General features: G+C 36.2%; 1 protein-coding gene and 1 long non-coding RNA gene across 2 annotated transcripts in view; both read right to left on the reverse strand.

Moving 5' to 3' along the window:
- LOC136253578 (fibrocystin-L-like) overlaps positions 1–9,615 on the reverse strand; it is a 30,160-nt gene extending 20,545 nt beyond the window's left edge. Inside the window, exons 1-14 of the mRNA XM_066046244.1 lie at positions 9,431–9,615; positions 8,260–8,514; positions 7,431–7,540; positions 6,906–6,997; positions 5,641–5,700; positions 5,222–5,290; positions 4,932–5,067; positions 4,595–4,703; positions 4,392–4,449; positions 3,906–3,981; positions 2,811–2,864; positions 1,965–2,032; positions 1,572–1,611; positions 174–244 (exon numbers count right to left, since the gene is read on the reverse strand). Coding sequence (XP_065902316.1) covers positions 174–244; positions 1,572–1,611; positions 1,965–2,032; positions 2,811–2,864; positions 3,906–3,981; positions 4,392–4,449; positions 4,595–4,703; positions 4,932–5,067; positions 5,222–5,290; positions 5,641–5,700; positions 6,906–6,997; positions 7,431–7,540; positions 8,260–8,514; positions 9,431–9,601 — 1,369 coding nt within the window. The 5' untranslated portion in view covers positions 9,602–9,615. The remainder of the gene's footprint in view (positions 1–173; positions 245–1,571; positions 1,612–1,964; positions 2,033–2,810; positions 2,865–3,905; positions 3,982–4,391; positions 4,450–4,594; positions 4,704–4,931; positions 5,068–5,221; positions 5,291–5,640; positions 5,701–6,905; positions 6,998–7,430; positions 7,541–8,259; positions 8,515–9,430) is intronic.
- Positions 9,616–12,728: 3,113 nt separating this feature from the next.
- Positions 12,729–19,674, reverse strand: LOC136254220 (uncharacterized). The gene is made up of 3 exons (XR_010700377.1): positions 19,570–19,674; positions 17,055–17,137; positions 12,729–12,898 (listed from the first exon to the last, which is right to left on the reverse strand). It is a non-coding gene; the product is annotated as an uncharacterized lncRNA (long non-coding RNA).
- Between the last annotated feature and the right edge of the window lie 2,699 nt (positions 19,675–22,373).

Below are 22,373 nucleotides of genomic sequence, written 5' to 3' on the forward strand. Positions count from 1 at the left end.
CAAGTCAAGTTATGAGCTGTCTAGTTGATGCAGTTGGAAAGGTTATATGTAAGACTGGTTATTGTAGAAACGGTAACATTTATACATTTCTATTATCAAGAACATGTCCCGCCCTCCTAGAATTATCATCTGACACAACACTGATGTAGTACAATTACATAAAATTTCATTACCAGCATGTGTCTGATAGATGTACTGCCTCAAATTGTTGTCCAGTGAATAGTCCTCCAGTGATGTGACAGCACTACACAATTAGCAATTAACTTTTATGTCATGAACTGTTAATATGTATTGTCAATAATACATGTACGTAAGTGATATCATACAGTACAATAGTGCTATATATTAGGGATCACAGAGATTATTTAAATTCTCACAAAAATATTGACAATACAGCACTGCAGTTCCTTGTGCATGTAAAAACAGCTAAGCTGTATAAAAAGGGTGCAGCCTTCAAAAGCCTGCATGAGTGAAAAAGGTTGTGAAATCAAAGGTGGTGGCCATGAAATGGCTGCAATGATCTAATAATAATAAAATTTAATATGGCTTTGTGATTACAAATATGTATTATCACTATAACCACTACAGCTTTTTTATGGTTGCCACTTTTGATTTCACAGCTGTTTCAACCCAGGCTTTTAAAGGCCATATCTTGTTCCACAGTGCACCTAGAAATCTATATTAGCTACATATATGCTGATTAAAATGAAGCCAAACAAATAATTAGAGTTGCACCGATAATCGGATCGGTTATCGGAAAACCCAATTATCGGCACTAAATTAGCACATCGGTATCGGTATCGGATTAAATTGTACTGTATGAGCCGATACAGTATATGCACACGTGATTTACGCATGCCCGGATACATTGTAATTTGCTATTGTTCTCGATTGTTCTGTGAAAATGGCGACCAGCGAGAGAAAAACGTCTGTTATATGGAAATTCTTTTCCATCGCTGAGGATAGCAAGTTTGCCGTGTGTGGCAAATGCCAGGTGTGTGTTGCAAGGGATGGCACCACAACGAAGTCGTTCACTACCAGTAATCTCATGCAACATTTGCAAACTAATCATCCAGAAGTCTACAAAGAGTATTCGGAAAAAAAGGCAAACCAAGAGCCTAAACAGCTGAAAGAAACAAGAAAAAGATCACTACACCGACAACGTTTTGTTAGTAAACTAAATATTGTATGCTTTTTCAGTTTTGTTGGTGACATATTATTTTATTACTACAGTAAATATAGTTATGATATATCGGATCGGCTAGTGACATCGGCACTAAAAGATTCTCATTTATCGGCTATCGGAACATTGGCTAATATCTTACATCGGTGCAACTCTACAAACAATATTATCATTAAATGTTATTGAATACTAATAAACATAATATACTTTGCCATGCTTCACAAATGTTCATTTTCTGCAGTTTTGCAGTGAGAAAGCAACTATGTACCAGGTTATATCCATTGTGAATACAAATACGTAATATGGCAATTTATGTACATAGGTTTGATTGTTTTATCTTACATGTAGTTACTTATGAACAATGTTTGCGGCGTTTGCACATACGTACCTTCCATAGCTTGGTACAATTAAAGTAGCATTCATGGAATCTGTAGGTAATTAAAATAAGGACGTGGACACATAAGTATTTATAGTAGTAGGGATCACCAGATTTAATATTTTATACTGTAACATCCAGCTGCAAATATTAAATATTCTTTAAGTGAAGCCTGCTCTCTCTCAAAGTAACAATATGCATAGTCACTTTGAATTTCAACAGATAAAACAAATGTTAAGATTCCAACTTGTGTACATAATAAATTAATTTTGCTGTATACTATAGCACTAAAAAATTCACTTTGCAAAGTACAGTAGTGGTTTGGAGAACTGAGGTTACACTGTACAATAAGTATGGACTAATTTCTGTTAATACATAATAAACACGATGTTATTAATCACTAACCAATTCTATTTCCAGTCATCGGTACACAACCAACCATACCAGTTGTACCAGAAAGGCTACTGTCATACCTACAGCATTAAAATTCTGCAGTAAAACTGTAGCCCATCTTCTTACATACAGGTAAAAAGCGATATGGTAGTTATTATATCAATTTAATCATTGTGGCTAGCAACTAAGCTTGCACCAGTATAATTTCAAACAAAATAGGTCAACAAAAGCAACAAACATAATATTTACACTTTAAGTAAAATACATAACTGCACATTTGCACCAAAAACAGAAAGTACATGTATTATATTACTGCATTTCATAAATATAAATGAACTGTTTCTAAGGTCTCACCATCATAGACATCAGAATTTGCATGATCCAGCAATTGAATTGGCTTGCTCTAACAGTTTGGAAGCTAATTGTGTACCATTTTATAGAAGATTGAAATACTCTAATAGAGCAGTCACTTACTCTAATAAAACAGACAGGAAATACTACGAACTACACTCTAATAAAGCAGCTCTTAAACATAATCTTAATCAAAATAGAATTTAAGCTTGATTTTTGAGTATTGCTCAAAAATATAATAGGCTGTTTAATAATTGGCTTAAGCCTAACCACTTCTATTATACACAACAAGGGTGTTTACACATTGTACTAAAATGACTAGAGACCTAATAATACATGTGTGTAACCATTATACACACTGTATTGTATATAATGGAGTCTCTATTAACAATGCTACCCAGAGAAAGCAAGATACTACACACAATTACAATAGAAAAACCCATATTAGAATTCCTTACAAAGTAATAGAGCAACCAAGTACCATAATTCCTCAGTTAAACAACTTACGATTCTCCAGTATCAGGATCAACTGGGTCACACACTTCATCACCAACAAACAGCCTTAAAAACACAGAAGTTACACAATATAAATGACCAACTATGTTGTCAAGATAATCCGACAACCAGTCATAATACTGTAAAAAATGAAGCACATGCTGGACAGAGAGTACAAGGAAAATCCAGATTCTATGCAAACTAGTCTTGAGGCATTGGGCACAGTTGATATAATACTGGGTCTGGGAAAACCGGTCTTATTGCCCATGTCAGTAGATTTGAAAAAAACTATCAAATTTCATTGCCAAAATCAGCTAGACTTGAGTGGTCTGATTTTGCTGGCTGCTTTTCCCAAGCACAGTGGCAATCTGTATGAACAGTCTGGGGCCCTAATGAAGCTCTGGCCAGCCTGGAGTTGGCTGTATGTGGCTGTACAGCACCATGGCATTGAATAACAACCTGCGCTGTAAATGTGCTTTCATTTTAGCCAGTTTTGAGACCTGAATGGCCCATAGCTTGGCCTTATTCATCGCTATGTCCTCCTCTTAAAGATCTTAAAACAACTTCTGACACTCCCCCGGGCCCCTGCCTCCCACCCCATTTGGAGCTCGCCTGATACAGTCAAACTCAGAATAAAAACTATCTAAAATGGCAGGAAACTTAGCTGCTGGCTACCTGTACAGTGGATGCTCTGGAAAGTAAAGAAGTGTTGTAAAACATGTGAAAATTTGGTACGTGTAGCTTCAACCATTGGTGAGCTACAACACATTGAATACTTAAAACTGGCATTTCTTGATACTTTTAAATAGGCGACAAGACTGATTTTCCCATACTGGGTCACATATAATACTTACAATTGATTATACCACTTGTAAAGCTTTTATCAAATTATGATTATAGCTAAGGATGTCATATGAAAAAGAAAATACTTTTCAAAACAGGGTTGTTGATCATGTACATGACGGATTAGCTCGCAAAGAAAATCAAGCAGCCAAAATAATGCTAGTACATAGAAGATTTCTTCTATGAAAAGAGCTATCAGTTGAACAGGTGGGAACCTCTTCAGCATGTATACTACTATATAAGTGTCATAATGTTTCACTGTACCTGGTAATAAAGTCTTCCTCTTCAGGGTCATCAACATTGGTTGTGTATATCCTACCAGTGAGACTTGCTACTGATCCTACATGTAAATATGACATTGGTAAAGTTACTTTGTAGATGAGAAGTGATTATTATAATTACAATTTGTGAAAGGTTTTCATGAATTACAGTTTTCATGCTCAAGATTTTCACACAATAATCAAAGTGGTGTTTATTACAGTATTTTGCAGCAAATTAAATATTGAAGCCATATTATCTCAAATCCAGTCACATAATAAGGTCTGAGATGGTACCTTAATGATGTTGTTAAGTTTTATACTGACAATAAACAAACGAAATGTGATTGCTCTATTAGACTGCTTTACTACCTCATGAGATCTTTTACTACAGATAAAAGAGTAAGGGACCATACCCATTCCTCCCCCATTTCTCCCATGCTACATTACAACACTATGTCATATAATACATTCTTTATGAAGTCACACTTACCTGGGGTGCCAGCATGAGGAAAAACATACTCAATCATTGGTGTTCTGTCATCACGATACTATAAGAGTATTACAGTAAAATTGTGAGCATAATATGTGCCTCGCTGAAGTATTTATTACAATTATGAAAATAACTTCATAAATATTAAAATAAGTACGTATGATCACAAGTAACAGATCAGTCTAATGTGTGCAATTACTCACTTCAAAGTAGCAATTTCCACAGTAGCTTCCTCCAAGTTCAGTAACAGTTTTACCATCAATAATTACAGTGAGTGTATAACGTTCTCGGTCCACACCAGTAGGGGATGGACTGATAAAACAATAAAAAAGAATGATGCTATAGTCACTATAATATCATACAACAGTATTCTCTTATAGAGAAACCTGTACAATCAGGTCTGGGAAGAAAAAAGCCACTTGTAAACTTGCAATCATTTTACATACACCCATAGAATAATTATGTACATACATCTATACTCAATATAGATAACATTTGTGTATGATAAAAACATATATGACTGTTGCACACACCACATACCCAGTATCACACACTATTTGTTCAGTGGTAGTGTAGTAGGTATACACTAGACATTCTACTATGCTGTCACTATTAGTGAAGTAGACACGATTACCCTTGGTAGGATCATCATAATTGTATTGGTCAGGACTGAACCCTACAAAAGGACATGATTACATGGTCCAATGGAGACAGTGAATAGCACGGATTCCACTAGGTCATCTATAAAGACTATTATATGCCATTAGGAATTCAATATGTAATGGAGTAAAACCCAAACAATTCTTTAAGGAACAGAAATACACACTTACCGCTGCCATAGATGGTTATTCTGGTACTACCTCCAAAACTGCCAGTACGGGGATCAACCAAACTCACTCCTGAAAAATAAACAATTATGTAATGCTATGCCCCTAGCTAAAAGGATCTAGCAAATATATAGATACTGTATTTAACACACATTTACATAATAATTATATGCATGACCAGGCCTACAAAATAGGGCATATGGACATGCAAAATTTCCCCAAATTTTTCAAACTTTTATGACTCATAACTTCTGGTTCCATTAAGCTTTCTATGCTCACATAATTTTCAGCACTTACAAACTATTTAATTGGCATTATAATAAATGTTACAGAATACAGAATGCAGGTACATTGTCTACCCCAATATTGAGATATGGCCATTCATACATTATCATAAAAGTTTGCTTGAGCAAACAACTCACTTGGACTTGGTGGCCCTCCATCATCATCACCTGGTACTACAAATGGTGAATTCAGTGCAGCTACATAGTAAGTAGAAAGAGTTAAAGTCAAAACATGCGTGGAATTAATATTGTGTTGTACACAAGAACGTTATACATACATGTTTCTTTTACATGCATGTTTATATAGCTGAACGATTACTGTTTGTATTAGTAGATGCACCCTGTAGTACATGAGGCTTTCTATAATTACACGATAGCAACCAATGGTGTTCAATGCACAGGCTAACTAAACATATTAAAATAAGCCTAAATGGTTATCATCTATGCTCAGCCATTACAAACGAAGAGTAGTGCAAAAATCCCTACAGAAAAATTAATATGGGTATCTTTCATTACAAACGTAGAGAAGCCATCATGTGCTACGTACTATGAATTGACACCTTGTACTGTCAGCAAAATTATTTGGACACAAAGGAGAACAAAGGTAAGTCCATGATGTGCATTTTGGCTGAAGAATATCTAACAGTGAAATAATCAAACCATAGTCTTAGTCATTATCTAGTCTGAAGGCATCAGTCAGTCAGTCAGTCAGTAGCCAACCAGTCAGTCAGTCAGTCAGTCAGTCTGTCAGTCAGTCAGTCAGTCAGTCAGCCAGTAGCCAACCAGTCAGTAGCCAACCAGTCAGTCAGTCAGTCAGTCAGTCAGTCAGTCAGTCAGTCAGTCAGTCAGTCAGTCAGTCAGCCAGTAGCCAACCAGTCAGTCAGTCAGTCAGTCAGTCAGTCAGTCAGTAGCCAACCAGTCAGTCAGTCAGTCAGTTAGTCAGTCAGTCAGTCAGTCAGTCAGTCAGTCAGTCAGTCAGTCAGTCAGTCAGTCAGTCAGTCAGTCAGTCAGTCAGTTAGACAGTCAGCAAAAATCCAACCAAATAAAAAATATCACTTTAATAGAAGTGTTCAGTTTTTGGAAGCATTCAAGGTAATGCTGAATGAACTTTTGTACCTAACCAATACTACCAAGGTGCTTTGTTTATGGTCAATATTTCATTTGTGAGAAAGTGCCAGCCTCCATGATCCCTAATATACAGGACTACCATACTGTATAATAAAATTTCTCAAATTACAAAACTATATTCTAAGAAGACATTTCGTTTTCATAAAAATAAGGTACTGTATGTGGCACTGCTTCTACAACCTATGCAGCAATAATTGAACAATATATCTAAGGTGTATCAAGGATAGGCCTACAGCACTGAAGATGCATACATGCCACAATAGTTGTAAACTTACAACACAGTCCATCTATACAATTTCCAGCACCACTTGGACAGGAAGTACAGGCTCCACCAACAGTATAAGGATGTTGACCAACATAGTTACCTCTATAAGAATCAACACAGATCAATTGACAGTATTATCATATATGAAGATGATTTACAATAGCACACACTTACATCTACAAAACAATTCATTGTTGCATGTCAAGGGATTCAATTAAAGGCATAGTGATGAAACCATTTTGTGAGATAGTTTACTAGCACGAATCTCAACCGACACACTCTTCACAGTATACAGCCACTAGATTAGTTGATAAAAGTTTAAGATTCATTGAACACTGATTACAAACAATCCCAAGTAGTACTGAAAACATCATGTGGTTTAGATTCCATTACAGCTAACATTCCTCAAACAATGAATGACATAACCCACTTGTAATGTAATACTGTATAGAGTGTACACCTACACAAAGCTGTGCCAGCCAGTGTTATTCACAGAGTGTAGTCACATGCTCAGTTTTACATGGGAATAACTCACCCCGGTGCATAGTTACACACAACAAGAGTTCCTGATGAGAATCCAACATCATATAGCCTAGCACAGGAAGCTGCCCCACATCCCACCAAATATGATCCGGCCCACACCACCTATAGGGTTTGTATACATATCATTGTCATCAGTCATGGGTGATGTAGTTACATAACTGCATTGGTAAGATCAAATGAAAGTATTCCATTAAGTACAGTTGAGGTGTGAATTGTACTTTATAGCCCACAAACTTTAATGGCTTAATAAAGTACAGCTATGACAAAAATTAAAGTGTAAGATGTCAGCAACTTATTGTCAACAACACCAATGACAGCTAGGTGTTGCCAACAGAATAGTGGAACTTGGTTATCGGCATATGTAACTGCATGTAATTTATGGAAAACTGCTGAAATTTACAAATTTTGCATTAATAATAAAAGGTTTGTTGTACATACACTACGAGCTGGAAGACTAGTGATAACATAGGTAGTAACAATTTGCACCTATAGTTATACAACTAGTGTGGCCTGTAAGTCAGCTGCCATGTTACGAGCTCACTGAATGTGTTGGGCTTCAATCCATTAGGAAAGTTTCATAAAAAATTTGAAGCATAGCTTTGCTCATGCTAAACAAAAAAATATAACACTCAGTGCTTGGCCTTGATGCTAATATGTATAGCACTTGGCTTTGTAGTTTAGCATATCATGATTAGCTGCATGCCTCGTTTTTTCTGTATAGAATTTGCAACAGTGCATACTGTACACCTGAACTATGTAATTCATATTATATAATGCTCATTCATTATGATGACTAGAGAAAGACAAACACCATATCTCACCTGTGTGTAGTGTCCACATACTTTCCCAGGTGCACATGTGTTACTGTCATAGTCGTAATCAGATATTTCATTATACCAAGCTTGTATTGCAGCATCTACTACTGATTCAGGATTTAAGGCACTTGTAACATAAAGGTTTTCACCAATCCACGAGAAACCATCAACAAGGCCCATCCGTTCAGCTGAACTGCTGTGGGCAAATCTACAACCATCAGCATACTGCTGTGCAAACTCTGCCAAATCTTGATCCCATTGCTGTAGAATGAACACACAAATAACAAGATACATAGCAAATGTAAATATACATAGCTATGTTTTAAAATGATTACATATGCCTAAGATGCAAAATAGTTATGGGGTTAGGTCACTTCCAGATATTTGGACAGAGCATTAATCAAAGAAACACTTTCACTCAGGTGTGATTTTTTGAGCATTCAGCATTAGCAATTGATTAATTGTTTCTATTGCATCAACCTTATATCAAGAGTTCATAATATAAAGTAATATTGTATACTATAAACTCTTGCTTATATCATGCAACTAAATGTATGTAGGTGGTTAGGTATGCCATTATTCTAGTCTCCTTGACACTGTGATCATTTTCAATTTTGAATATAGCACTAATCTGAACTCCTATAGACTAGCTACAGAGTGATACTCTATCTGATGAACAAACAACCTGACATGTAAATCTGTCTATGTACACTGTGAAGTTACATAACAACATGAATAGAAGTTGCATGAGAGGTAATACGATCTACATATCTGAATTCACAATGAGAATCAAACTTCGCCACATCATAAAGTAATTGCATGTAGCTACACCTTTAGTATAATGTCTTCCGTAGTGTAGCTAGCTACCTAATCCAAAATGGTACTGTATGATGACTAACTGGTCCCCCACCCACCATTCCAACCAGTATGGATGACAATTAAACGTGACATGTTCAATGGCTACCATAACAGAAAAGATGCCGTTTCAGTATGTTATATAGCTAGCTACAGTACATAGCTAGCTACCATGTAGCTATATAGCTAGCTCGCAAAGCAACTACATCATTGCAGTGAGAGGTCAACTATACATAGTGACTCCTACGTATGACCTTGACAGTAGCTAGCTAGCACAAGTAAACAGAACATTTTCAAATGCACAATTCAATCATTTCAATACCATTAGTAACATGTTAGAGGCTCCTTCTTGTCTCCTCAAGTCATTGTGCAGGTCCAGGGCGCTTTGTTTCTCCTCCCTAGTAAGCCCAGTAGAAATCTCCGTAGGAAGCTGCGCACTGGATTGCCCGCAGTAAAGGAACAAGCAAATATAGAACGTCACAGTTGCTCTCATCTTCGAAAAGGCAACTGTTTTGCAGGCATTTAGAGACCCACAATCTAGTTGGCTTATTTATACGTGAGCCGTGCATGATGACGTAATCACATGGTTGGATAATAGTTGTGTAGGTGTAAACGTAGGCGGGAGAGTTCCTATGTCTTCTGTTATTCGATTCAGACTTCTCGATAACATCACTTATGATGAACCAAGGTATTGGTATTTTTTTGGCCAAAATCCTAATAGAACACAGGTCTAAACACCCACCTTAGGAAGCTTCTACAACCACACAAGAAGCCTTAGAAGTTAATTTGGAAGAACTTTAGGTCCACTGGAAAATATGAAGTCAAACGGAATGAATAAAAGAACCTTTTTAATTTTCTGAAATTTGCCATTTTGTTCATCTTCTGCTTATTATTTTTTTCCACAGGGCTAGAACAAAATGTGAGTACTTTTTGGTGATAAAAACTATCTTTCCTATGTCTTTCTTCACATCGATGACCTATTTTTAAATGCATATTACAATGATAACACATTCTCAAGCAAACTTGCTTCTTGTAGGTTCACTTTGCCATTGATCTTCTGACTTAGTTTCTGCAAGGGTGACCAACTGAACATACTAATTGTGTTAATAAGTGCCCAATCTATTTGTTACTATAAGTTATCTGCCCCTGATTTATGGAGAAACTACTGTTTTTCCTTAGTTTCTACCATATCCATTGAGTCCAAATAGAGATCTCTGTGTGTTTAACATGCTGGCTTGTTTGACTCTTGTTTCTTTTCTTTTTTCAGTGATCCCTATTCCCATGTTCTGAATTATTTTTACACTATGAGTACACTTGTCTATGTCGCAGCGTATCGTATTAGCTATAGCTACCCAGGTATATACATGAGCTGGAGGTCAGACTAACTTTTGTCAATCACGTGCACATCATTTATCTCTGGCTACTAAGGTTCGTATTATTATGATTCATATTTAGTGCACATGCACTGATAGATTGTAGATGAAAGAAAAATCCTCAACTGTTGGAGGTTTGCTAAAAGTGTTACTAAAAGTTTAAAACATGACCATCAGATGAAGTTAAATGTTGATTCTACACAATTATTTTACCGTGTCACCACAAGAGGTCATAACTTTTAAGACTAGAGCTATAGACTCCTTGCTAGATATAACTTTTTCTCTATTCACATAATTGATCAATGGAACGCTCTACCCCCTCAAGTGATAACTCTCAATCAATTTCTGAATTCAAGAGAAAGCTTGACCTATTTTGGTCAGAAACTGGACATGGACACAATTAAAGGCCAATGGCCTACCAATGTGTTTAATTTGTGTTGATTTTTGTCCATTAAATATAATAATAAAAAGTTCTGATGAACTGTTAAAATTCACAACCAAGCTACTGCAGTTGCAAAAAACACTAATAGAATTTTAGGACTTTTCAAGAAATCCTTCTGAATAGTACAACTCTTCCTTTGCTTTACAAATCTTTAGTAAGACCACGTTTAGAATATGCTAATGTTGTCTGGGGGCCGAGCTATGTTGGTGATTGTCAGATGTTAGAATCTGTGCAAAGAAGAGCTACTAAGTGCATTGCAGAACTATCTAACTTCCAATATGAAGATTTTTAAAGGTGTCTCAACATCCCTCCACTTACCTACCACCGTTACTGATCGGGCTGATATGTTAATGGTTTATAATATTTTCCATCGAAATGTTAATATACAACCTGGTCAATTTTTCCATCAATTGCCAAGTGTGACGAGGGGGCACAGTTACAAGATATTTAAGCCACATGCACATGAAAACTGTCCCCAGAAACTTTTTTTTGCTATCAGATCTATTAATGAATGGAACCAATTAGCTACCAAATGAAGTAGTGTCCACAAACTCTGTAAATGATTTTAAAATCAGATTAGATTATTTTAATTATGTTCTTCATTGTAATGAGCAGGACTCACAGGTTTATGCCTGTATTAATAAAATACAACCCCATGTGGCTACATAGACTATAGCCAAGGTAGGCATGTAATGTTTTACACTGAATAAGCTTCATTTTGTATCTATATCTAAGAGCTCAGGTATGCAGATTAAAAACCATTCACCCCAAACTGTATGTGTTGTTTGTATGTATGCACTAGCTAGTATTCAAAGTTTAATTGTAAGCAATTCAATATACTGAACTTTATGGCCATTCAGCATAAGTTACTAGTAGATGTTGGGATTTGTCAAAAAGTGATTAAAGAGGAGAAGCTAACTAGCTGTGACCACCTCTCAATATCTCAATATCAGCTAGTAGCTATAACTGCAGCTCATTCATGCTGTGTGTGTACAGTGTGATGGCCAAATTAGCTAGTTATGAATGTACAGAATGAAGAGGCAGACAAGTTTGTGATCATAATGCAACAGTGAATTTCAGTAACAGTATAATACTACAAGTATTTATTCTCCTTGGAGCGCTTATGTATGCAGTAATGTCTGTCTTCTTTACCACAGCTCCTTCAAGTATTCAACAGATGGTATTCATGAGGTTGAACTAAGACCTGTATGTGGGTAGTCTAACATCAGCTACAATGTTACCAGCATAAAAGGTTATGCTATTTCCATCATCACAACGAGTCATAAGATGTTCTTATCACTTTGTAGATCAAACATATGATAGTTCCAATTGCACCAATAATACCATATTTGATAGATCATATGTATGTAGGGTTGTTGATTTATTATTGTGCCAAGTTCATGGGTGTAGGAGCCTATAAGCAATTCAACACAAGGTGATGCATATGGGTGAGAGCACATAATATTATTGTGGAATGCATGTTGCTGTGTGTAGCACTGGAAGTTGAAAAACCACCAAGTAATAGGATGGCTTGTAATACATGAAGTGCCATGATTAGAAGCACATATCATGTCAGCATTACAAGTCATAACTTTACTTCGTTAAATGCTGCAGCATTTATTGCCTTAGTTTCAAAAATCAAAATGGTGACTATTAATCGGTTAACACTCGATGTCTGAAAATGATGTTTAAGACTTTATTTTTTGAAATTGATTGCGGCACCACTCAACCATGAAGGTGCAGTGTTTAACCAAGGGAGTAATATGTTTCTGGAAAGATGAGGAAGGTTTAGTACTAGTATACTAGTATACCATAAAATTTAATCACAGTAACATGTCACAAATATGTTCAAAGGATGAATCTACTTTGTTACTAATACTAAACATCATACAATTAGCTAATAAAACTAAAGTTCCATCACTTCAGGAGATCACGCGTGGCTGTTTGTTACCAGCATGTGCATATACCTATGGCACTACAAAGAGAATTATCTCATTGCTATCACACTAGTTGCTATGTAGTAGGCAAACCAAACAAGTGTAGCTATGTACTCCAGTTACATTATGACCAAATATGTGTAAGTGGTTATCGATTCCACAATATACATAGAACAGTGAACAAACAATACTATAAATAGCTGAACACAAATATGGACCCCGATATGAGCATTCATTAGTATAATCATTAATTTATATATATAATTGCAATTAAAATATAGAAAACAATGCAATACACCTTACCCATACTAGGATACAATGAAACATATTTTCTATGCTATGTTAACCACTCTACATTGTTTGTCAAAGCTCAAGCAGAATGTCAACTAAACTAAAAGTGAAATATTGTCATCTCAGCTTTAGTCTATAATACTAAGTCAATCACAACACATGCCAGCAAGAAGCATGTGTACAGCTGTGCTGTATATAATTCATTCACAGAACTACAGGTGTGGTGTATTGAGCATATACAGTAAAATGGTAGTTGAATCATACAGTGGAACCTACGTCTGAAAAGGAAACTCTCTGCTGTACAGCAAAATCAGGCTTCTGTAAATTTCCTGAATGCCAAATTTCTATTATTGAGAACATGCGCAGTATAGAACCAGATCTGTTGTAGGCTGTTGGGACTGTTACTTTGTCTTTATTACAGTTTACCACAAATTTGGTATGTGAAGTTCCACTGTATATACTAACACTATTACTTTCTGCAATAAGACTCAGGGTCCAGTAACCACAGATATTTAGAAAACATGATAATGTACACAATGGATATGATAGTACAGTTATATCCGAGTGTCACTATTCAGTATTAAGAATAAGCAAAGATTTTTCAATTGTCAATGATATTGTCATGTGACATAGAGAAGACATACATGCACACTGTTTCCTGCTTATATTTCAGTCTAGTAGTTATTTGTTTAGAGGATTCATAGCATATAGGATGCCTATAGGCGATGAAGAAAATATAAGCTCATTATTAAGTACTGTATTATTGATCTTGCTTGCTTCCAAGTAGCGTATAATTTTATGTTGAATTTGAATTCACTATAATCCATCTCCACAGTACAAAGTCATAAACTACAGGACACACTACACAGTAGAGTGTAACATGCATATTTCACTTTGTAATTCAATGACAACCCTTTATGTTACAACAGCATGCAACAGTACTGATTCATGTATAATTCTGTCATGTGAGGATCCATAAAATGATTTGTTATTGTCTGTATACTTGAGGTAGTTGACAGTGATAGCTTTTCACATCTCTTGGTAGTTGCTTGCATGCAGGAAATTGCTGAATGATACTTGGTATTAGAGGCTTTCCATGTTTTACACTGAAACGTACACATGTCAGTGGTGAATTTTATGTATGAAGTATTACTAGTAGACAACAAAGACTGTGTTCTAGGAGCCCATACATCTTGAAGCACAAAGTTTACATAAGATTATGTAACATACTTTTGTTCATGTTAAGAATCTCATTCATGATATGGGAATATCTTGACTATGAATATCGATCTTAGTACTGCTACTTCATCATAAAATTGATCACCCAATACATACCCATGCACTTCATTTCATTAGGAACTTGAAAAACAAAACTGTGCACTTTTGTATGTATGTATGCATGTATGCATGTATCGGTGCGTAAATGTGTGGATGTGTATGCTATTATGCAATCAAAGCAAACAAACAATCAAATCGAAGTGCACTTTGACTTGCTAAAGATACTGTATGGAAATAAACATCACATTTGCTGACACATTCATTGTACAATTCAGCAAGCAATGAAGGCCATCACAAAAATGAAAAAGCCCATATATAGAGCTTACACTGTCACATTAGAGCACCGTATATTTGAGGTTCAAAAAACATCTTATTAGTTACAATGCACATACAACACACATCTGAATATTTTGACCAATACCAAGAGTTCATAATATATATTATGAACTCTTGCCAACACTGAACAAATATAACATCTAATTTTGGCAAACCTCATTTAATTCACCAAATTATATTTGCCAAACGTAAGCTCTTTCAACATTTTGAACTATTATAGCCATGTGAAGAACTTCTCAACAGTAATTGCACTTGGCTTTATAACAAAACCTCGTACTATGACTACTTATCCTTGCACAGCAAAGTGCATCTACATGCAGGAACATAATAATTGTGGATATCCTAGTTATCAATACAATGTACTCTGTATTAAAACTTATAAAATCACTTACATATAATCATGCTCTACACCATTAAAAATGGTATTCAAGAGTTGGACATACGTAACATGTATTACACTACCATTAAAGCACAGCACCATCAGATTTTGTTAAGCTATATACAGTACATAGAAAGGAAATGTGTAATGTAGTGATTAACCATATAGAGATAACATACATGTGTACACATTTAGAAGCTAGTGGCATTATTAGTTACTGTAGTACAGACGTCAGTTTAACTAAAATGATGTAACAATGCCATATACCCTAAGGGAGGGATACTATAAGAACTAGCACAGTGATTATTCATAGCCATGTTTTTCTTGTTTATCGTGAATATTTTTACAAGTATTATGAGTTTTCAATTGTCTACCTTTGACCATACTGTAGATAGTAAATGAACATATGACCACAATTATTCCTCTATGTACACAACACTAAAGTCAATTACATGCATTTTAGCTAATGTGCCATACTCACTAAATGTACAGTAGGCCTTGATGTACTGAAAGGTATATATGTAGTGAGCCTTTCTGTGACATTCTGGGGTCATGCAATGATATTAACTATATATATATGGTACATTCGGTTTCTAGTGGCAAAAAGAATGCAAAACTCAATAACAACTTTTCATCTACATACTAATGCTGTTTAGAATGAGAGAGGTTTTCCATCAAGTTATACTATTAATTCAAGTACATACAATAATTCTACATACATTCAGCTGATTACACAACCATTCATCCAATCATTCATCCTATAAATCATTGTTTATCGAACATGTTAGAACATGTGAATTCTAATTATTACTAGCACAGTGGTTGCTAGAATCATAGATATACAGACAAGTACCCGGGATTGGAATCATCCGGTTTTTCGTGCCGGATCATTGTTACCGGAAGTAGCAATATCTTCGAATTTATCACACAGAAGACTACTTCTACTCTTGTGAGTACTTCCTAAAACATTAATACTTAGTTGCCATGCGCTATAAGTCTGGTTTCCTGGATAATGGTGGCTATGCATCGAGGGACACACCTACAAACCAGGCCCTACCGCTAATTAATCATCCCCTTATGCGAGGAAGGCCTACCAACGACTAAACAAACACTCTCACATATTGACATTTTACAGAAACGTATTGTGAATGGCGTATTTCACTATCCCGCCTTTTTCGAAGGGGGTAACAATGATCCGGCGAACGCGTTTGTATTGAAGTTATTGGCTCACGTGAGATGATTCCAATCCCGGGTACTTGTCTGTATATCTATGCTAGTATGCAATTGCATAAGGAGTTACCGTTTATTCTGTTATGTGCAAACTGCTATAATGGTACATATAGCTATGTAAAATGATGTGAAATGACCTAACTATCACAACTAATAAACTAATAAAATCACACCAATGTAGTTCTCATACCAACCAGTACAATGTTCACTTATGCACTTTACACCCATTAAACACTGTTAAAAGCCAATGTGGCTTCAGTGCATGTGCTCTTTACATCATTTGTACATACCATTAATTACTTTAAGTACTTCATCAATACATAGAAATTTATGCCATGCATAACTTAGCCTTCTACTCACATGCATAGCCACAGTGTTATAAAGTTACATATGTAACTATGTACATAAAATTTGGATTAAATCAGATGTGTATGTATGTGTGTGTGTGTGTGTGTGTGTGTGTGTGTGTGTGTGTGTGTGTGTGTGTGTTGGTAAAATTAGCCCTGCAATTGCCAAGCTTATGTATTTATGTATAGCTAGTATGTACACTGTGCATTGTGGCTCAGAAAACTGTTTCTTAGCTACGGTTAATTGATACATATAACAACTCTTGAGAGTAGTGCTTTTATTTACCAATACATACACAGAAATATAATCACATACATATAACATGTACTCACTTCTCACATCCTAGTTTTTCCCACAAAGCATCTGACGAAGAGATGGATGACTTGCTGGACCAGGATGCTACCACACTGGAATCCTATAGTGCAGTGGAAACATTCGGCCATAGTCAAATCCGAGGTTAGGTTTAGCTCAAGGCAAGGACAAAGCTGAGGCCATTGGCACCAATTCCAATAACAAAAGATGGCTTTTTCCAACCAGATTGACAAGGGGAAAATGGGCTGCCTATGAGAGATCACCTGAATTACACCATCTCTGCCCTGGTTTATTTCTTAAGCACCAATGCTCATGTAGCAAACACCTCATATACAAAGTAGAGAAAGTTAAGTCCCATAGTTTTAGTCTCATAAAGCTAGCAAAGGAAACTGCGTATGTGGAAAATGAAGCATAGCTATGCAAACACAGAACAATAAAATAGTGTAAACTCTCAATCATTGGCAAAAACAGTTTTAATTATTAGCACAAAATTACATAATACTTATTTTATTAGATTTGTTAAAGTAGGCCTGTAGCGATGTAGGGAACTCTAGCAAACACTAAGCAAAGATGCCAAGAGGCAAATGTGACTGTTCAAGGAGGGAAAGAAAGACCGCAGTCACACTTAACTCTGCTCAAATTTTGTCATCATTTAGTGCTCCCAAGAAGTGAAAGCAGTCAACAGATGTGTCATTGATGCCGTTACATTAAGATTTGGACCGGAAATAAACAGTAAAATCAGGTTCCTAGACAGGGTGTTGAAAGATATACTGTATGTCAGGTTGTTCACAATACTAATCCTGGACTTGCAAGCACTCTATATCATGTGCTGCTGGCAAGCCCATTAGAATATTGCAACAGCAGGGTATGGCAAATCATTGTTAATGGTTTTTTTGCTATGGTTTTTAATGATTAATGGGTGTGGTTAGTAAAACTTGTAGGATTTTTTGTGGTTTTTTGTGAGACTTACAATCAGGCACTTTGTTGCAAAAGTAATTGAAACATTAATGGCCAATAATAAGGTGCACATGCTGCTAATTGAGAATCGTGTGTCAGTACATACACACCTGTAGCGTAAGCGACCGATTATCAACAATATGTATTATCGACCTAACAATTTCCCATAAAAATAATGAATTCCGTACTTGTTTTCTGTACCCTTTTGCATGTTGTTAATTGTCAGAGAAGAACTTCAGAACACATAAACTAGGCCAAGTGATTCCTGTTACAAGTTTGTGTTATAACTCAAAGGTGAGTCGCAAAAGAAGTTTGCAAATTGCCCGAAAAGGCCAAGACCAACAATATACCAGTGCTGTAAACAATGGTAACATGTAAACAATGGAAACATATAGCCTTAGATTTCATAGATCCTTACAACCATGAAACACGTCTGGCTGATAAGCTGGATCAGTTGCCACACAATTCTCTGAATGCATCCTTGTTCACCCTTGTGACGAACTGGCACAGTTGTTCTGTTTAGTCTACAAGAAGGTTAAAACAAAGATCAGTTTAAGGACTTGTAGTTTTCGTTGTTGTTGTTGTTGCAATGATAAAGATAGTGCTTCATGTGCTATTAACTGGTGTTAGCTATATCTCGCAATTCAATCATGAGATTGATCTGAAACTTGGTGAACGTGTACATTGTTACACACTGAATTGCATCATCTATAACAGAGTTTTCGGACGCAATGCATTTTAGCACCTGGTAAATAATTACAATGTGGAATATATTATACGTGTATAGCTGATAACAAGTACCGGTGGTTGATAATACCTACTTTGCATACAGTGCAACCACGACTATTTTATTGCTAAAAGATAGCCAAAGCAGATGGTGAAAACTGGTAATTTGTAGGACCCAAGTTATGAGTCAAAGGGCGAGACTTGGTTGATAATCAGTCACTTACACTAACTATCTGTCACATTAATGCATACATTTGTAATTAACTTAGTATAGTATTTTGTAGAGGCACTCTAGACATTTCCAGTGAAATGAAGTTTTAGTTGATGTGACATTCTTACTCAAAATTACAGTTTGGTAATTAATATGCTGTTAATTGAGAGTTTACACTACCAATCATGTAGTTATAGCTATATCATAACTTCCAAGGGAGACCTCAGCAACAGTCTACATATAGCTTGCCCCTACACCCTTCTTCATCAATGTACTATAATGGTTGCAGGGCATGTGGACAGAAATTACATAACAGATCATGTCTCGCAGTACCGGGACAAAATATCTGCACTGATTTTGTGATTCAGTTTCCATTGCAGAGCTGGCCAATTACTGTAACTGTTTAACAAGTGCAAAAATTGTGTGGCCATAGCATATTTGTGCCCGCATGCGCGTGCCCTATTTGATAGTATACCTCAGCACTGACAGTAGGTATATTATCCGGGCGCTTAGCTAGGCCTATAATTAATAAGCGCGCGCTTGAGGGAAGGTGTTGTGTCAGGCTGGGTGAGACAACGTAGATACACTCGTATATATTGTAAGTAATTTATACAGGTAAGCATATACTGTGGTATACGTACCTTTACGTAAAATCGGGTGAGTTGGTCGGCGGTGACACGTGACACTGTCTGTCAGTTTCAATCAGGAAAAGCGCTTGCGCGCTTACAACTTTTAATCGATACCGGTAGCTACAAAACGATATTATTTATACATATAGTCGACATACTTAGGCTATACGGTACTAAAGGCGCTATAGCTGGTTGATTTCTGTCGTCTTAGGCTTGATTGCATGTAATACAGCGTTGTATACAGTGCGAGTGTTTCAATCCAGGCCCGGGTCCAGTAAAGGTGGAGGTGATTCCCCCCCCCTAAAATTCTTAAGCAGATAACAATAGCAGTAGTCGCTGCACAATAAGTAGCTAGTTGGTGATAAGCTAGGGATGGAGAGCGGTCAACCCTAGAACCATCACTATTGTTGATTTATAAGGCCCCTATTTGATGATTATTAGTTTCTCATCCAGCCTTTCTAATTATTATGATGCGGGCGGGAGGGTATTACCATTATGCCATTATTTTATAATATTAACACACTGATGTACAAACCTTGTCCAAATTGTCTTTCTTTCTTACTACAAACATTTCCTTCACCAGCTGATTCTACTTTTCATGATTGCCAACTGTTTTTCGACAGTCAACTGAAACAGTGGCGGATCTAGGAATTTATAAAGGGGGTTTCCAGTTTAGAAGGTGGAGATATATATTGACATGAGATACGCAAACGTTTGCACTACATCGTCTGGTTTGGTAAGGTGAGACCAAAAAAAAAAAAAAAAAAAAAAAAAAAAAGGTCACAGCCTAGTAATAGTACATAAAATATATTAAAAACTTCCTACACACTACTTTAGTAGCTACTGTGACTGCTCTAATTACAGTATCTCGATCGAGACGCACGCCGCGATAATTAAAACATTTAATTGTTACGCAATCATTTTTCAAAGGGGGTTTCCGTGGAAACCAATGAAACCCCCCTGGATCCGCCACTGCTGAAAGCCTGCTTTGACTCATGAAGTCGATAGAACACGATTGCAACTGGCACTGCAGCAATTTGCTAAGGAAAACAACAGTTCTCCTGGCGATATATAGCGCACAGAGTAAATAATGGCTTACCATGCGGTAGCTTAAGAAGGATGCGGGTGGTGGATGAGAAACTAATAATCACCAAATAGGGGCCTAAACATTTGTCTATTATATAATACTTTCAATCTGTCTTCATACAGACAGCAGCTAGCTAGCCGGCTAGCTAAAGCTCACAGTAAAATAACATGACTGACTATGTCTAATTCAGTTTATCCGTCTTCCTTCATTTAGCTATAGCTACGTTCTCCTGACCAAATAAGAGTTTGGGAGTTCATAGAGCAGTGACTCAGTGGGGGTTGGCTATGCCGGACTATAGCTACTGCTAGGCAGGTTCTATAATCTCTGTTCTCTTTAAAACTGAGTAGTATTCACGTTTGTCTCAAGCAATAAGGCCATTGAAACATTCATTCCTGAAGTGCTGCAAACTTTTCATTATAGCAGCTGCTGTTTGACATGGACTTTCAAATATTCACGAAACTTCCACTGGGGGTTCTAGTTACCCATCGCTGACTGCCCACCCTCATTACATGAGGAATAAATTTAGTTTGGTCTAACGTAATTTCTTGTGTCTGCCAGAGCAATACTATATCAGTCCATGGAAAGGTATTTCCTGATGTGTATAGTGTATACGTAATTTATACACATAATGGCATCGCACCAAAATTTATTATGGTGCCTACATATGATACATACATTTTTACTGACAACCACACTACATAACTATAGCTACAGTATGTTTGTGTTGTAAATATTTGTGTTGTGTACACTGTGTACATATGTCATTCAAATAACTATAATGATGACAAATTTAATGTGAATGTGAAACAATGAGGTACTATATGTATACATATTATGTAGATACAAATGCTGTATGCACGGTGTGTGTGTGTACAGTATGATACAGCTATGAAGTTGTTAAACCAGTCATTTGTCTGCAGGAATTCCAGGATTCTTTCCAATACCTACACACATTACAACTATCATGGACACATGATATCATGTATGAATCCTAGTCCTCAATAGGTTCTTGTATCACAGTAGAAGGAGTGTCACATACCTGATATATGTACAACATATAGCTATTGTTGCTACAGAACTTAGTCAATGCAACTATACCCACACTTATATTGGTGCCTGATACTTTGATGTATTGTAGTGTTAGTTGTATGTATTCAAAATCTCAGACAGTAAACTATAAAGCTATTGGCTTCATGTTAGTACCAGTAACATAATACGATTTTTATTACAACCTGTATTAAGGGGAAATTAAACTTTTAAGGTTGATTAGGGATCATAGAAAAAGTAGTGAAACAAGGGAGGTCACCTACACCTGAAGAGATACTAGTCGACATTAAATCCTCAGTCAATACCCACGACCAAGGGTGTCAGAGTAGGTGCAACCATTGAGGCCAGAGCCTCACCACTTTTTTGGTTGTAAAAATAATCAAAACTTGATGAAGTAAAAAATAAAAATAGTAACAAACTAAACATGCAGTACATTACTTGATGACAATAGTAATGGCAACAAATAGTAGAAACGACACTTATCTAACTTGTCTTTCACCCAGAATCTTGCCAGAACAGCTTCATGTCCACTCCCTCCTTCATAGTAAGGGCCTCTAAAAAGAAATTATATTTAGTTTTGGCTTTAATTCTCTTTGTAACTACTTTCAAAACATTCCTTACAGTTTATCTCCTTATTAATGAATAAGGTTAAATAGTTAAAGAGGTGCTTTTTAGTCAGTGT

This window comes from Dysidea avara, chromosome 4, assembly GCF_963678975.1.
Source record: "Dysidea avara chromosome 4, odDysAvar1.4, whole genome shotgun sequence".
Classification (NCBI taxonomy): Eukaryota; Metazoa; Porifera; class Demospongiae; order Dictyoceratida; family Dysideidae; genus Dysidea; species Dysidea avara.